At 39.6% G+C, this 18681-nt stretch overlaps 1 protein-coding gene across 7 annotated transcripts in view; it reads left to right on the top strand.

The window, feature by feature from the left end:
• The window catches only part of FILIP1 (filamin A interacting protein 1), a 98478-nt gene that overhangs the window by 49623 nt on the left and 30174 nt on the right, over window positions 1-18681 (top strand). For all 7 annotated transcript variants that reach the window (XM_026665194.2, XM_026665192.2, XM_026665195.2 and 4 more), the window contains 2 exons: window positions 3658-3831; window positions 6138-6316. In XM_026665194.2, coding sequence (XP_026520979.2) covers window positions 3658-3831; window positions 6138-6316 — 353 coding nt within the window. The remainder of the gene's footprint in view (window positions 1-3657; window positions 3832-6137; window positions 6317-18681) is intronic.

Below are 18681 nucleotides of genomic sequence, written 5' to 3' on the forward strand. Positions count from 1 at the left end.
GGAAAGTAGCTTTAAATGTCCCTGAAGAAATTTATAATAACTGGAGTTTGTTAAGCTTTATTAAGCCACAGATATCAGCAATCGGCTTGTGCAAATTAGGTGTAACTATTTCCCTTTAATGTTATATCAGCAATTACTGATATCTTGATAAATTCCAAGATCTGGGAATACAGCCAAAACATACATGTTGACAGTCTTGGAATTTCAGTCTGAAGTACAGTATTAGTAGCATAAACCTAAAGCTCATGAGTCAGGAACTCCAGTTTCTTACTAGTGCAAGAAATAGGTGATTTTAACCAACCCTTCTTATACATTATTAGGTGTCTAGTATTCACTAAACAAATTTTACCTCAAGAGATAGCAGTCAGAACTTTGTTCTTGAAAGACATATCTGATTAATATAGTACTGTTAAATTAGAATGGTGCACAAAGGCCAGCTGTTCTCTCTTTAAATAGGGATTGTGAGGTAACTGATGAATATAACAAGAATATCATTTATTTATTTAGAAGATTTATTTACATCACAACTCCATTGTGATACATAGGAATGCCATATATTGAATTACAAAATCCCCAAATAATACAGGTAATCCTCAACTTATGACCACAATTGAGTCCAAAATTTCTGTTGCTAAGTGACACCTTGAGTTTTGCCCCATTTTATGACCCACAGTTGTTAAGTGAGTCACTGCAGTTGTTCAGTTAGTAACACAATTGTTAAGCAAATCTGGCTCTCCCGTTGACTTTGGTTGTCTCAGGGTCACAAAACATGATCACATGACCCTGGGACACGGCAACCGTCATAAATATGAATCAATTGCAAAGTGTCTGAATTTGGGTCATGTGATCATGGGAAAATGGTTACAGCTCACTTTTTTTCAGTGCTGTTATAACTTTGAACTATCACTAAACTGTTGTAAGTCAAGGATTTCATGTATTACTATTAAAACCACACAATGTATAGATTTTTAAACATCTAAATGCTAACATTTCAACTACATAAACCTGGGTTTTTTTATACCCACCACCATCCCAAAAACAAGCTCATCTCTTCTCCTGGCCCAATGCCAGGGGAAATAGGCAAGACATTGAAGCTTTCCTGAAGGCTAAAAAGTTGGGGTGATCTCAATCTTTGGGTGGGGGAGGGGTTGCTCCAAAGAGGGCAAGTACTGCCATAGAAAAGGCAGCAAATCTCCTAGACTTCATCAGATGACATTACCTCATCAAGAAGGAAACCCTGTGGGATGCACAGAAATAACTGGAGATAGGCAGTCCCAGAAACCGATGCCCAATTGTTCAACAATTGCTATTTTGGGAACTGCAGAAGTTCCATTAATACCATGTGGAATGATTAATTGATGTCTGCTATGAATGAGAAGGACATATAACCTATCCTGCCCCCAGTGGTGGGATTCATATTTTTTTTAAGTACCGGTTCTGTGGGCGTGGCTTGGTGGTCGTGGCAGGGGAAGGATACCGTAAAATCTCCAGTCAGAGGTGGGATTTGCTGGTTCTCCGAACTATTCAAAATTTCCGGTACCGGTTCTCCAGAACTGGTCAGAACCTGCTGAATACCAGCTCTGATAGGTATGTCCATGAAGCCACCAGGAATTGTGTACTCTTTACCTGGGCTAGAGTGAATTCTAATTAGGAGTCAGAAAATGGCTAAGGTGACTAATGGGATTTCATCCCCTCTTCTCCCCCCTATCATAAAAAAGTCATTTCTGGCTGCTTGACCATCTCAGTAGCCTAGCAATTTCTCTTTCGAATTTCGGCAACGATGCTCTGTAACAGAGATGGAGGGAGCAATCTTTTCATTCATACCCGCAAGATGAAAAGGGAAGACAGAGCATCAAGGCCGTTATCAGGTGTCCCCCTTGTATGTTCGGGGGTACACTGCTGAGAATATAGCCCATAAACATAAACACCATTAAATGGATAGTCATAAGTTTACTAAGTCCATATTTTTGTTGTGAATTATTCTAACATGACAAATCCTGATTTGTGCCCTTGGTCCCATTTGCCAGTTTATTAATAGTGTAACAGCTGTGGTGTAATGGGATCAGATATAAGATAAGGTCACGGGTTTCCTCTCTTCACCACAATGCAGTGGGGTCAACAATTTGGTGGCCCAATTTCTATATTCCAAATTAGGGCTCCCCAAACTTGGCAACTTTAAGACTGGTAGACTTCAACTCCCAGAATTATCCAGCCAGCAAGTCCACCAGTTGAAGTCCACCAATCTTAAGGTTGCCAAGTTTGGAGATCTCTGTTCCAAAGGATTTTTCACAGTGGCTCAACGAAGAGTAGTTCCAGGATCCAGTCACCAAATCTGTGAGTCATCTGAGGAAGAGGAGGAACAGTATGGAATTGCCATATCTACTAGTTGCTGGTGAGGCTGCTACTAATAGCAAGGCTGACCCTTTTCTTCCTTCTCAGAAAGGTTACTACGACTAATTATGCTGAATGGAAACACAATAATAGCACCTGCTCTGGAGACAACAGTGTCATCAGGGCACTCCTGAACAGTCCTTCATAAACAGCCAATATGTTCCTTACAAGTCATTAAAAACTGCTGTCTAAATGATATTTTCTATTGCTTTTCCTTGCAGTCTTCTTTTCCTTCCCTTATGTGCTTATCTGTTGTTGTTGTTTTTTAATCTGGAAGATTTCTGGGAGACTCTCAAGGTAAAGAGTGGGATATAAATACTTTAAACAAGGATACACAACTTTTTTTTCCCAAGAAAAAGTGCCTTTCTTTCTTTTATGTGGTCACCCAACTCAGACAATATGATTCTGAGCAGTGTGCCAAGGGAAAACAACAAATCAAACCCAACAAATACAAAAATATGGCATACCTTTATACCTTAGTAAGCAATAAAATGGTGATCAGGGCTGAAACATGCTTTAATTCCTCCAAGTGGGGGCCACTACTCATCCTAATTCAGTTTAAAGTCACATGTACAGCTGCACACAAAATACACACGGCACAATAAAATAACCATCTTTTATTGTTTGCTCCAAGAATCTGTAATTTAGAAATATATGGCCTTTCGAACATGGAATTTAATTTCCCTATTATAGTTAACTGCGGTCAATAAACATACCTCTCAGTTTCTTTTTACTCTAGTCTTTCCCACTTCCCATTTGTGTTGAGACTCTCTCTTCTAGCATTTTACTCTTGGCCCACGCTGAATGTTAGGGAGTTGACACAAACTGTACACATTTACTGGGGTCTTCTTTAGAAAACGTAGATCATTTTCATACTGTGTTTGGGATAATCTGTGCCCTTTTTGAAGCAGTCCTCCAGATCAACTGCCAATCAATTTAAAGTGGGTGATCCTGAATTTCATTTTCTAGGAGAGAATATTGTTTCCATCCCATTCACATTTTTGAGGCTTGCATCATCCGGCTTTGTAAAAGAAAGAATCCAGATTCTTCCCTCTGTTCTGATTTTGTTGTCTTTTCCATATATGGGGTTTCACAGGGAAGGAATCAAAAAAACCTTTTATTAACCAACGTCTGGTACATCTTAAAAATTCAGTAAATGCACTTTAGAGCACAGCACTGTGTTGATAACAGAAAAGAATGCTACTATTTCATCATAATGTCGACGTAGTGTTAGAATGGTAATAATACCGAATTGTAAACTTGCAGGCTAGAGACGATGTGATCCATATGCTGAAGACTGAGAAAATCAGACCGGAAATCCTAGAGGCGCACTATGGCTCTGCAGCCCCAGAGAATGTCCTCCGAATATTGCATAGAGATGCTCTCCTTTCCAAAGAGAAATCAGTAGGAGAAGATGTTTACGAAAAGCCCATTTCAGAGGTGAGCACTTTTCAGGTGATCCTGGGACACGGAAAATCATGAGAGTCTTTTGAATGTAGAATAGAATAGAATTCTTTTATTGGCCAAGTGTGATTGGACACACAACGGATTTGTCTTGGTGCAAATGCTCTCAGTGCACATAAAGGAAAAGAAACATTCGTCAAGAGTCAAGAATCATCAGGTACAACACTTAATGATAGTCATAGGGTACAATAAGCAATCAAATCATACTAGAGAACAGTTAATATAGATCGTAAGGATACAAGCGACAAAGTTACAGTCAAACAGTCTCAAGTGGTAGGGGATGGGTGATAAGGAGTGATGAGAAGGTTAATAGTAATAGTATTGCAGACTTTGGAAATAGTTGGATAGTGTTAAGGGAATTATTTGTTTAGCAGAGTGATGGCATTCGGGGGGAAACTGTCCTTGTGTCTAGTTGTTCTGTGCGTAGTGCTCTATAGTATCGTTTTGAGGGTAGGAGTTGAAACAGTATGTTTTTCTTCAACTTGCATTCTGCTGTTTGACCTGACGTATCATGAAAGAATATTAATATCAGAAACTTCCAAAAAGCAGGTTGTAAAATGGCAACCTTACTTCCAGGGAAGGCATCCTATCGATAATTGTAATTTCACTTCTCAAGATTTCTCTAGCTCTGAAGTTGAAACTAGGATACTGGAATGTTAGCAAGTTTACATTCCTCATTTACATTTGCCCAATGCAAACTACAGTGACATCTGCAAGCGGTTGAATCTGCTCCAGCCAGCAAAGGCGTTGATAGAACTTCTCTGTTGCACAGCTGTGTGTCAATTACCAAGATGGCTTGGCTGAGGGCATCTGCAGGCTTATTTCCTGACATGATTGTTTTCAGAATGTGTTCTTGTGATGCTTGTCAGTTTTCATCAGAGCAGTCATGAAGAGGTTTCCTCACTTATAGAATCTGATTGGATTGGGGAAATTGAAGCAATGGTTGAGAAATCATAAGCCAAGACTGGGATGACCTAGGTTCCAGTTCCTCTAAATGACTGAACTTTAAAGACAACCATTTTACTCATAAAGTAGAAATACAGTGAGATTCCTATGGATGCTTTCTTTTGAGAGACGTTAGTGGCCAGAAAACAGGAAGAAACGGAACATTCTCATCAAGCATTGAAGTACATTTACTCACACAGAGCCATGGTGGTGCAAGTGGTTAGAGTGCAGTACTGCAGCTACTTCTGCTGACTGCCAGCTGCCTGCAATTTGGCAGTTCGAATCTCACCAGGCTCAAGGTTGACTCAGCCTTCCATCCTTTTGAGGTGGGTAAAACGAGGAGCCAGATTGTTGGGGGCAATAGGCTGACTCTATAAACTGCTTAGAAAGGGCTGTAAAACACTGTGAAGCGGTATATAAGTCTAAGTGCTGTTGCTATTAATCTTTTGCTCAAGAGGACATCCATAGGAATTCACTGTATTTCTATTTTAGTAAAGTGACTGTCTTTAAAGCATTCAGCACGCTCTACCGTCCCCCCGTCATTTGGAAGATCCTGGAACCGCTTTCACCAAGCTCCAGGCCTGGAAAGCTCATTCCTCAAATAGCCAAAATGTGAATGTCTTTCCTCGGTAGTTAGTTAGGACATCCAATGTGATGAGCACATCCAAATGCTGGCAGCTCAGAAACTATAATTGAGTACACGGCTTTTCTATACAGCAGATTCCTTGTTGGGTAAATTAACCACACTCAGCCAATGACCCTCACTTATAGAGCACTGCACACCAGAACAATTAGACACAAGAACAGTTTTTCCCCAAAAGCCATCACTCTGCTAAACAAATAATTCCCTCAACACTGTCCAACTATTTACAAAGTGTACACTACTCTTACTGTTAATCTTCTCACCACTCCTTATCACCCATCCCCTCCCACTTGACTGTTTCCTGGTATGATTGATTGCTTATTGTACCCTATGACTATCATTAAGTGTTGTACCTTATGATTCTTGATTCTTAATTAATGTACCTTTTCTTTATGTATACTGAGAGTATTTACACCAAGACAAATTCCTTGTGTGTCCAATCACACTTGACCAATAAAGTATTCTTTCTTTCTTTCTTTCTTTCTTTCTTTCTTTCTTTCTTTCTTTCTTTCTTTCTTTCTTTTTTCTTTCTTTCTTTCTTTCTTTCTTTCTTTCTTTCTTTCTTTCTTTCTTTCTTTCTTTCTATCATCTATCTATCTATCTATCTATCTATCTATCTATCTATCTATCTATCTATCTATCTATCTATCTATCTATCTATCTACACTGTCCCTTTTATGTTTCAATAAACCAGCTAGACAGATTGGAAGAAAAGCAGAAGGAAACATATCGACGCATGCTTGAGCAGCTTCTTTTGGCAGAAAAATGCCATCGACGTACAGTTTACGAGCTGGAAAATGAAAAGCACAAACATACTGATTATATGAACAAAAGCGATGACTTTACCAACCTCCTGGAACAGGAGCGTGAACGGTGAGCTTCAAACACACTCTCAAAAGTTAATTTTGCCTGCCTTTTTTTTTTTTTTTTTGCAGATCTATAAGCATTCTAGGGAGGGGGGTATGATTTAACATTTCAGAAATATTTTTCAATACAGCTAGTCCTCGACTTACGATCCCAGTTGAGCCCAAAATATCCATTATTAAGTGGCTTTTTGTCTCATTTGACAACCTTTTTGCCACAGTTGTTAAGTGAATCACTGCAGTGGTTCAGTGAATCATGCGGTCATTGGTGACCCAGAACCAGAGGTGGAATTCAGCAGGTTCTGACCAGTTTTTGAGTAGTTTGGAGAACTGGCAAATATCACCTCTGACTGGCCCCGCCCCCATCTATTCTCTGCCTCCCAAGTCCCAGCTAATTGGCTGGGTCTTTTTTTGTTTCCTTGCACAGGAGAATGGAGCTGGAAAGCAGGTTAGTGGGGTGGGAATGGAGATTTTACAGTATCCTTCCTCTGCCATGCCCACCAAGCCATGCCCAGAGAACTGGTAGTAAAAAAATTCTGGGCACCACTGCCCAGAACACTGCAACTGTCATAAATATGAACCCGTTGCCAAGTGCCCAAATTTTAAACACGTGACCATGGGGATGCTGCAACGGTCATGTGGAAAACGGCTATCAGTTTCTTTTTTCACTGCCATTGTAACTTCAATGGTTGAAAGTCAAGGACTACTTATATATTAGTTTCACTATCAATGAAACCTTCCTATCAATCCCAATGTAGTATCAGCTGTGTGGTGCCATTAAATCCAATGCTTCAGACATAGTGATTAATTTGTATAAGCATAAACTTGATGTATATAAGTGGTTTACTTCACTCGTTAAGACTTTTGCAAACATTGAAAAAATAAATTAAGCAGTGGTAGTGCAGTGGTTAGAATGTAGTATTGTAAGATAATTCTGCTGACTGCCAGCAGTTCGATTCTCATCGGCTCAAGGTTGACTCAGCCTTCCATCTTTTTGAGGTGGGTAAAATGAGGACCCAGATTGTTGGCGGCAATATACTGACTCTGTAAACCCCTTAGAAAAGGCTGTAAAGCACTACGAAGGGTATATAGGTCTAAGGACTATTGCTATTGCTAATAGATGTCTACATTTAGTGGAAACTTTGAGATCGAAGCATATTTCTGATGCTCAAGAATGAGCCTTTCTTGGTTGCAGGAAATTGTAATTGGGGTCTTGCAATTACATGCTGTTTTGATCTACCTTACTTCTTTGTCAATGTTGTGGTACCTCTGGATGAGAAAATACTGTTTCAAGTCAGCAAATGCAGCTTCAGGACTGGCAAAGAATTGCAGCCTACGAATATACCATCTGTGGTTCCATTGGTCCCATAATACTATTATGATTCATTGTTAAAGGAATTGCCATAAGAGTTTAATGAGAGAGTTCCTAATATTTGTATTTATACTTTGAGGACATATCTACTCTCTACATACCGGTAAGATAAAGTCTCCCCTTCACTGACCTTGCCTTCCGGTTTCTTCATAATTTTATATGATGGATTTAGCTTGTCACTGCCTCTTCTGAAATGTTTTTCAACTTCCTAATCAAACCAGTAGTTGTGGTACTCTCTGGAGTTCTTCTCTCCAAGTTACGAGGTGTTAAGCTGCTTAGCTACCAAGCCAAAAAAAGGACAGCCAGGTACTGCTGCCACTGACTTTTACTTGTATATATTTTATACAACAAATCATAATTACCCCCAAAGCATTGGGAGAAGCATTGGAGGGAAATTACGAACAGCTCTCTGTTAGAAATTCCTAATCCCTATCAAAAAGGCAATGTTAAGAGATTCCTACGAATGAGTAATCATAGTTTGTCTAACTGTGATATATGTGAAGCCAACACACATGGTTGAAATTGCAAACCCAGGACACGGGATTTAGTAATTAACTCCATAAGCTTATGAAGCAAGCAAAGCCAACCAGTCTGTTTTACCGTGAAAGCAAATGTTTGAAATGCCCAGTTTTTGCAAACAAAATTAATGGAAAGAATCAAATATACAATGCAACTGTGTGCTTTGTATGTGAAATGCATTTTTACATTCAGATCCATTTTGGCTTTAGTGTCAGGCATATTATATTTGAGCTGCAAAAATTTGGATAACCACTAGATGGATGTAAAGGATTATTTTTCTATATTGGTTTGACACCCCCACCCCCCAATCTAGTGGTTCTAAACCATGATTCAGCATCATAATGATGATTATAAAGTGGTCTCTGGTTCCCACAGTCACACTTTCCTTCCCTGATATAGCTGCAAGCTATTTTCCGAATAGCTTTAATGTATTTAATACATACATACATGTATGTACAATACTAAAATAATATAAAATACAATACTTTAAAATAATTTAAAGTTGGATTGTGCCAAATAAGTATTGTTAGAAATAATAATAGTTTGCTTGTTTGATCAGTGAAAAAGGAAAAAATACACCATTCTTACCACCCTGCAGCATGTGAATTTAAGATTGGTTGTGTAGCTCAACTCCTCAAGTTAAACTTTTCATGTGAAACCACAGGGGTATCTGGGGTATATCATCATCTCAGTTAGTGTACACTTCTTCCCCGCCTCGTGTTGCATCTGAACTGTTTGCACCTCAAATATGTGCCAATGGACAAAAATTGTTCTGTCAGGAAATCTCTCCTTAGTTCTAAGTTGCTTCTCTCCTTGATTAGTTTCTACCCATTGTTTCTTGTCCTACCCTCAGGTGCTTTGGAGAATAGCTTGACCCCCCCTCCTCTCTGTGGCAACCCCTCAAATATTAGAAGACTGCTATCATGTCTCCCCTGGTCCTTCTCTTCACTAGACTAGCTAAGCCCAGTTCTTGCAACCGTTCTTCATATGTTTTAGCCTCCAGTCCCCTAATCATCTTTGTTGCTCTTCTCTGCACTCTTTCTAGAGTCTCAACATCTTTTTTTACATCATGGTGACCAAAACTGGATGCAGTTTTCCAAGTGTGGCCTTACCAAGGTATTATAAAGTGGTACTAACACTTCACGTGATCTTGATTCTATCCCTCTGTTTATGCAGCCTAGAACAGTGTTGGCTTTTTTGGCACCTTCTGCACACTTCTGGCTCATATTTAAAGATTGTCCACTAGGACTCTGAGATCCCTCCCACAGTTACTACTATTGAGAAAGGTACCACATATACTGTACCCTGTGTATTTTATTTTTTATTTATTTATTTATTTGATTTGCCAATTGTTTACAAGATAATAAGTATAAATGTACTACAGAGTCGGGTAGAGTATTCCAGACATTGACCACTCTATTGCTGAAGTATTTGATTTTTCTTGCCTAAATGTAGAACCTTACTTTTTTCACCATTGAATTCCATTCTGTTAGATAGCACCCAATGTTCAAGTCTGTCAAGATTCTTCTGTATTTTAAACCTCTCTTCTAGAGTGTTGGCTATTCCTGCCAACTTGGTGTCATCTTCATATTAGCTAGAGCATGGCACTTAACATATTATTGCTTCCTTTTTTAATACTTTGGGGCAATATAATGCATTGCTTTTAATACTTAACCTTAGGCTATTGAATAAATTATTCTATCATAAACAAAATTATATACCTTTATCAACCAGAAACCATGCAATTTGTACTTAGAAATGTGTGAAGCCAACTATAAGTCAATCAGTTCTTATGCAGTCATATAAAAAACAAATCCTTCTGAAGTATTAACATAATGCTGTAGTCGTGCATGGATACAGATAATCAGAGTTGGAAGGGACCTTGGAGGTCATCTAGTCCAACCCCCTGCCCAAGCGGGAGACCCTACATCATTTCGGACAAATGGCGGTCCAATCTCTTCTTGAAAGTCTCAAGTGATGGCGCTCCCACAACTTCCGAGGGCTGTTCCATTGGTTGATTGTTCTCACTGTCAGAAAGTTTCTCCTTATTTCCAGGTTAAATCTCTCCTTGTTCAGTTTCATCCATTATTCCTTGTCTGGCTTACAGGCACTTCAGAAAATAGCTTGACCCCTTCCTCCCTGTGGCAGCTCCTCAAGTCCTTCTCTTTACCAGACTAGCCAAGCCCAGTTCCTGCAACCGTTCATTGTATGTTTTATCCTCCAGTCCTCTAATCATCCTGGTTGCTCTTCTCTGTACTTTTTCTAGAGTCTCAACATCTTTTTTATAATGTGGTGACCAAAACTGGACGCAGTACTCTAGGTGTGATCTTACTAAGGCTTTATAGAGTGGTATTAGTACTTCCCTTGATCTTGATTGTATCCCTCTGTTAATACAATTTAGGATTGCATTAGCTTTTGGGATTTTAATTTCATTCACAGTTTAACACTCTCCTGCATGTACATAGGAGCTTTCAGCTGTGCTCCTTTGATACTTAAAAAGCGTGAATAGAAAGGAAGGAGGTAGGAAGTGACTTGCATTCTCTCAATTTAATAGCATACCTTCATATATATATCAGTGGCACTATGGTATTTCAGCATGCTTGCATTTGACACATGGATTGGTGGGAAACCAAGGCCAGTGACCTGTTGACTCTAAAACAGGGGTCCCCAAACTTGACAACTTTAAAAGTTGTGGACTTCAAGTCCCAGAATTCTCCAGCTGGCTGGAGAATTCTGGGAGTTGAAGTCCACAAGTCTTAAAAGTTGCCAGGTTTTGAGACCTCTGCTCCAAAACCAAGAATTGGGTAGAGAAAATCTTGTCTTCAAAGTCTCTGGGTTTTTGTTTTTGTTTTAAACATAAAACATACATTGCTCAAAAAAATAAAAGGAACACAAAAATAAGACATCCTAGATCTGAATGAATGAAATATTCTTATTACTTTGTTCATTACATAGTTGAATGTGCTGACAACAAAATCACACAAAAATCATCAATGGAAATTAAATTTAGCAACCCATGGAGGTCTGGATTTGGAGTTACATTCAAAATTAAAGTGGAAAAAAACACTACAGACTGATCCAACTTTGATGTAATGTCCTTAAAACAAGTTAAAATGAGGCTCAGTAGTGTGTGTAGCCTCCACGTGCCTGTATGACCTCCCTACAACACCTGGGCATGCTCCTGATGAGGTGGTGGATGGTCTCCCAAGGGATCTCCTCCCACACCTGGACTAAAGCATTCCCCAACTCCTGGACAGTCTGTGGTGCAATGTGGCATTGGTGGATGGAGCAAGACATGATGTCCCAGATGTGCTCAATTGGATTCAGGTCTGGGGAACAGGTGGGCCAGTCCATAGCGTCAATGCCTTCGTCTTTCAGGAACTGCTGACACACTCCAGACACATGAGGTCTTGCATTAGGAGGAACCCAGGGCCAACCGCACCAGCATATGGTCTCACAAGGGGTCTGAGAATCTCATCTTGGTACCTAATGGCAGTCAGGCTACCTCTGGCAAGCACATGGAGGACTGTGCAGCCCCCTAAAGAAATGCCACCCCACACCATTACTGACCCACTGCCAACCAGTCATGCTGGAGGATGTTGCAGGCAGCAGAACATTCTCCACGGCATCTCCAGACCTTGTCACGTCTGTCACATGTGCTCAGTGTGAACCTGCTTTCATCTGTGAAGAGCACAGGGCACCAGTGGCGAATTTGCCAATCTTGGTGTTCTGTGGCAAATGCCAAATGTCCTGCACGGTGTTGGGCTGTAAGCACAACCCCCACCTGTGGACGTCAGGCCCTCATACCACCCTCATGGAGTCTGTTTCTGACTGTTTGAGCAGCCACATGCACATTTGTGGCCCAGTGGAGGTCATTTTGCAGGACTCTGGCAGTGCTCCTCCTGTCCCTCCTTGCACAAAGGCGGAGGTAGCGGTCCTGATGCTGGGTTGTTGCCCTCCTACGGCCTCCTCCACGTCTCCTGATGTACTGGCCTGTCTCCTGGTAGCGCCTCCATGCTCTGGACACTACGCTGACAGACAGAGCAAACCTTCTTGCCACAGCTCGCATTGATGTGCCATCCTGGATGAGCTGCACTCCCTGAGCCACTTGTGTGGGTTGTAGACTCCGTCTCATGCTACCACTAGAGTGAAAGCACCACCAGCATTCAAAAGTGACCAAACCATCAGCCAGAAAGCATAGGAACTGAGAAATGGTCTGTGGTCACCACCTGCAGAACCACTCCTTTATTGGGGATGTCTTGCTACCTGCCTATGCTTTCCACCTGTTGTCTATTCCATTTGCACAACAGCATGTAAAATGGATTGTCAATCAGTTTTGCTACCTAAGTGGACAGTTTGATTCCACAGAAGTGTGATTGACTTGGAGTTACATTGTATTGTTTAAGTGTTCCCTTTATTTTTTTTGAGCAGTGTATTTAAAGTACTCCCAACCTGAAATTTCCCTTCATAGGTTAAAAAACACAGCTTGTGATTTCATTAGCTCATTGTCCCTGAAGCTCCAGTTTTTACTTAAAACAGCTGGGTCCTGAGAGTAGCAAAAAAAAAAAAACCCTTACTAATTTATTCCAGTACAGGACTGAAGGGGGAGAGGGGGAAAAATCTATGTTAGCCTGTTAAAGCAACCACTGGGCTGAATCCTATCCCCCCCCCTCTGAAAAATGTGTGGTCTTCATCATAGAAGAGTCTAGGGCAGGGGTGTCCAACCTTGGCAACTTTAAGCCTGGAGGACTTCAACTCCCAGAATTCCCCAGCTAGCTTTGCAAAGCTGGCTGGGGAATTCTGGGAGTTGAAGTCCTCCAGGCTTAAAGTTGCCAAGGTTGGACACCCCTGGTCTAGGGAATTCCCACCTCCTTCCCTTCTGTAGCTTCTGTAAAACTTGCTTTTGGTCTCCCAATAGCATCTTCCTTCCTTCCCCCACTTATCCCAGCGCCCCCAGCAACGTAAGTATTTGGCAAGTTTCTCCAGAGCTTGTGCTGATACATTCCACACTGCTTCAGTCATCCTGGCGCTGGGATGAGGCTTGGCTGCTCTCCTGATGATGTCAGTCTGGGGCCACATCACCTGTGCAGGAAAAGCCATCTGCAACTCATCAAGAGCACCAAAAAGCCTGAAGCAGAAATTATCACCCTGGGGTGGGGCATGCTGTGTATGATTTAAATAGACAGTCTTTTTTTTTTTTTTTTAAAGGAAGGGAACCAGGAGGGGGGGAAAAGACTACCAACTATCATTCTTCTGATGCTTACTGAACTAAACGGGCTGAGATTTAAACTAAGCTCGTGCAATATTCTATGCATTAAGCTGTCGCTTTTGATTGCTGGCTTTTGTATGCAGTTGTGTCACGATCAATTTTGAAAGCTTAGTTTCACATGGGGATAGTGAAAGAAATAGGAGGGGAAGAACTTTCTCAGATAATTATAGGATTATTAATAAAGCACAGAAAATGATGTGCTCTTGTTACCACGAATTCCTAGCTGTCTGTCGTATTTCTGCTCCTTTCCAGTCTTCATCAGGAAACTTCAGGACAGAAAAAAAGAGCAATGAAGAAAAATGTGGCTGCTCTTGGGAGCTTTGCCTGTTCCAAATTATGTGGTTGGGTGGTATGACAGAGTCCTTGGAGGTTGCAATTGGTGCCAGAATACATTTGCAATGAAGGATGCTGTAAAGAAGCATGTCTGCAGACTCTCTACTTCTGGAAACATCCATTTCAAATCAAAACTTTTATTCTTTCAAGAACAAAAATTCTTCAGCTAGTAGGGAATGGAAGAGAAACCAGCAATTTCTGTATCTACAGCATATCCCCACACCTTTCTGTCCTTAACATCTAATTATTATTGGGAGGTCTTAAATTAACCCTTTCAGTCCCAGAGGCAATTTCCCCACGATGCACTTAGGATGCAAAAGCTGAGCTCTGAAGTGTTATGAATCGGGAGATGGCAATACTGGTATGAAATTTGCTATACCCCTTGTCAATCTCTAGCCTCTGTTTGTCAAGTTATTGTCATTGTTTGACTTCCCTCCAAGATAATGGATAACAAAGCCTAAGTGATGTGTATTTTGAGGCTGTTCTTGAATAATGTTAAAATAAGTGGGAAAATAAGGTTAATAATAAGGTTAATAAGGTTTTCTTATACTCCTGCACTAATGATGAGATAAAAGTAAAGTTAGAAGCTCTTGGCTGTTCAGGTCTGGTAGCCCTAATTAAGTCAGAGCTTGATGGTCCTATGGCAGCTGCAAGTGAGAAAAGGCCCTTATATTATCTTCAGCATGGTCCAGCCATTTTTGAAGTGATATAGGGCTAGCCTTCATTATAGTTAGATTGATACAACAGAGGTTGGATCTTTCTAGAAGTTTGCTCTATAGGTTGCAAAAATCCAGTTAATTGATAAATGGTTGGCGTTTACTATGTTTTTTTTCCCTTTGCTGTCATCTAGTGATTGTCTTGTTTTTTTGTAGTCCAGTCTTTGACAGTTTTGGTAGCCATAATTAAAAAGGACCTATGGTTTTTCTGAGGGTTTCACTAGAAATTAAAAATGAATCAGTCAAATAAGGGTTGATCTTCAAGAAAAAAAAGTTTGAAATAGTCTTTTTATCTATACTTGCTTAAGATTTAAAGTTCTCTTATTTTGCTAATCTCTTTTTCTCCTTTAATTCCAAAATATCCAAAAGAAAAGTGAGGCATAGCAAGGTAGATATGCAAATCCATGTCACTGCAGTTAGTTTTGATGCCATCATTCAACTATGATAAGTTTATATTAATTTGGAACAACACGGTTTTCTCTGTAAAGAAAGCATTTACAAGGAGTTTAAAATAATTTATCTGGTCAACTTTTAGAAGCAGCCAACTAAAAAAACCCAAATAACTCTTCATGTAGTACAGAGCTGGGAAACTATGGCCCCTTTATGACTTCTGGATGGCTGGCTCAGGAATTCTGGGAATTGAAGTCCACATAAAAGGGCCATGGTCCCCACCCGTGATTTAATGTAACCTTCTACTTGTCTCTTCAGAAATAAGTATTACTGAGATCAGTGTACTTTATTGTAAAGTAAGTACCTATAGGATTATGGCTGTAACCTGAGGTCATCTTTAAGGCAGACCATGCTCAGTCATAAGGTATTTTGTTTAGTGTATGTGCAAATCATGTTCAATAGGTTATGTGAGCTCAATGAAGTGTAATTTATTCAAGAAACATGATTCTAATCTAAGCCATAATGTGTCTTTTCATTTCGCTTAGTGAGATGTTAACCATAGGTAGTGATTGGGGTCTATAGACTGTTACTTATAGCTTAGTCTTATGCATTAATTTTGCTACTGTGGCTTATTACACTAACCATAAATCAAGCCATGGTTTAGAACAATTTGTCAACAACAATAACTGAATACTTGTGATCTCATCTATTTTCCTCATCTAGGAAAAAAAAAATGCCACAGGTAGCAAATCACAGCCTCAAAACAATTCATTAAAGTCAATAATTTGGATTCATATGTCAAAGTCAACATACTGTGGTTTTTAGATTTGGCCAATGCCTACTGAAGCTTCAAAATATTTCTTGGTCAAGTTTAAATAATAGATAAATAAATATGCCAAAGTTATGGTCAATCACCCCAGTAAGTGACAGTATCTTACACTCTTCTCAGTTGTGAAAGAAAACTAAGGAAGGTCAGACTACAGCAAATTAGGGCTGTAGATTGAATGGGAAAGTTTAAACAAAACATTTCACAAAAAGATCACAATGGTAATCAATAACGGTATGAAGTCACCCTGAGTTGAGCTCAATGTGAGGCTTAGCTTTAAAGCTGGGATCATTTTTATCATTTATTTATTTATTTATTTATTTATTTGATTTGATTTGATTTGCCAATTGTTTACAAGATAATAAGTATAAGTGTATACATAGTTGTGAATACATGAAATGGGTACATATAAGAAAAATAAAAGAAGAATAAGAGAAACAATAGGACAGGGACGGTAGGCACGTTGGTGCGCTTTATGCACGTCCCCACAGACCTCTTAGGAAAGGGGTGAGGTCAATAGTAGACAGTCTAAGGTTAAAGTTTTTGGGGTTTGGGGAAGAAACTACAGAGTTGGGTAGAGTATTCCAGACATTGACCACTCTATTGCTGAAGTCGTATTTCCTGCAATCAAGTTTGGTGCGGTTAACTTTGAGTTTGTATCTATTGTGTGCTCTTGTGTTGTTATGGTTGAAGCTGAAGTATTCATTGACAGGTAGGACATTGCAATGTATGATTTTATATACCATGCTTAAATCAGACCGAAGATGGCGTAATTCAAGGTTTTCTAGTTCTAGAATTTCAAGTCTGGTGGCATAAGGTATTCTACAACAAGTAGAGGAGTGGAGAACTCTTCTTGTGAAATATTTCTGGACTTTCTCAATTGTGCTAATATCAGATACGTAATGTGGGTTCCAGACTGATGAACTGTATTCGAGTATTGGTCTAGCAAATGTTTTGTATGCTCTGGTTAGTAGTGTGATATTACCAGAGAAAAAGCTACGTAGGATTAGGTTAACAACTCTTAATGCCTTTTTGGCTATGTAGTTGCAGTGGGCTCTAGCACTTAGATCATTAGAGGTGAGTATTCCAAGGTCCTTTACAGAGCTTGGGTCATCAACAAGATCTTGACTATTCAGCTTGTATTTTATTTTCTGATTTTTTTTGCCAATATGTAAGACAGAGCATTTATTTGTTGAGATTTGAAGTTGCCATTTGTTTGACCATTCTGATACATAGTCAAGATCTTTTGTAGGGTAGCAGTATTGTCTGTGGTATTGAACAGCTTTACATCATCAGCGAAGAGAACGCAATTGCTCTTAATATGATCACAGAGGTCATTTATGTAGAGTATGAAGAGAGTTGGTCCTAGAACACTGCCTTGAGGGACACCACTATTGACAGGTACTGAATTTGATAGGACGCTCCCAATTTTGACCATTTGTTGTCTGTTTGACAGGAATGCTTCTATCCAGTTATTCAGTTGTCCAGAGATACCATAGGATTTTATTTTTAGGAGTAGTTTGTCGTGTACCACTGAATCAAAGGCTTTACAGAAGTCTATGTAGATTGCATCTATTGCTTTGCCCTGGTCGAGTTGTGTCGTCCATATGTTTTTGCAGTGTAAGAGTTGCAGATTACAGGATAGTTTTTTTCTGAAACCAAATTGTTTATTGGAGAGTAGGTTATTTGTCTCTAAGTGGAGGATGATGGATTGGTTAATAATTGATTCCATGACTTTACAGGTGACGCAGCATAAGGAGATTGGCCTGTAATTTTCAACTAGGCTTGGGTCTCCTTTTTGAAGATGGGGATGACTGTGGCTTGTGACCATAGGTTAGGCAAGGAGCTGGTCCTGAAAGATTTTTCAAAGATTATGCTTAGAGGTTTGGCTATGGCAGTGGATAGCTTTTTTAAGAAGTAGGCACATATTCCATCCGGTCCAATAGATAGAGATATGTTTTAGATTGCGTAGTGCTTTTTCAACATTGTCTTCTGTGAAATCGATATGTATTAGATCATTGTTGTTATCTGTGGTACGGCTAGGAAATACTGGGCATGATCCATTGCTGTTTACAAATACTGAGCCGAAGAATGTGTTAAAGATGTTGGCTTTAATGGTGTCGTCGTTGCAGTCTTTACCATCAGGTCCTATCAAGGGAGGGATGGACCTTGAGTCTTTTAGTTTGTTGTTTACAAAATTGTAAAAGCACGGTGGAATTGGTGCTTAGAAGGTTTTCCTCTTGTTTAATGTGATAATTGGTGCATTCGGTCTTTATCTGGTGGCATACATTTTTGTATCGGCTTTTGAAATTGGCAACGTGACCAGATTTGTTTTTCCGCCAGAGTGATCTCTTTTTGGATTGAAGTTTCCTTATTGTTATGGGTAATCTGCTTTTTGTTTTGTTTTGGGAGTTGTTGTTGGTACATATAGTTTGATGACTCTTTTGACTTCGAGTAAAAATATGTTGTAATGGTCTTCAACAGTATTGCATCCAGTGAATAGAGATTGCCAATCAAGGGATGAGAGATCGTTGTCTATAAGATCATAGTTGCCTTTTTGAAGTTACAATTGGGGATTACATCATTGTGGTGATTTTTGTGTGGACGTATGTTGAGACAAAAGTCAATCATATTGTGGTCACTGCTGGAAAAGGGTTCTTTAGTTTGTATTCAGTAAATTAAATTCAAATTATTGCAGAAGATGAGATCGAGGCAGTTGTTTAGTCTAGTGTTGTTGGTTACTAGTTGTTCCAGTCCCAGATTTGTAATAGCATTGTAGAAGGTTGTGTGTATGATTTCAGTTGTACAATCATTTAGGGTCCAGTCAATATGAGGTAGATTGAAATCACCAAGAAAGATAAAAGCATGTGGGCAGGATGCAGCCCATGTTAGTAATGTATTTAGCTTGTTTACATGTTCGATGTCATAATCAGGTGCTCTGTAACATAGT

This window comes from Notechis scutatus, chromosome 1 (assembly GCF_049901735.1).
Source record: "Notechis scutatus isolate UNSWTSFEM ecotype Mainland chromosome 1, rNotScu1.2, whole genome shotgun sequence".
NCBI lineage: Eukaryota > Metazoa > Chordata > Lepidosauria > Squamata > Elapidae > Notechis > Notechis scutatus.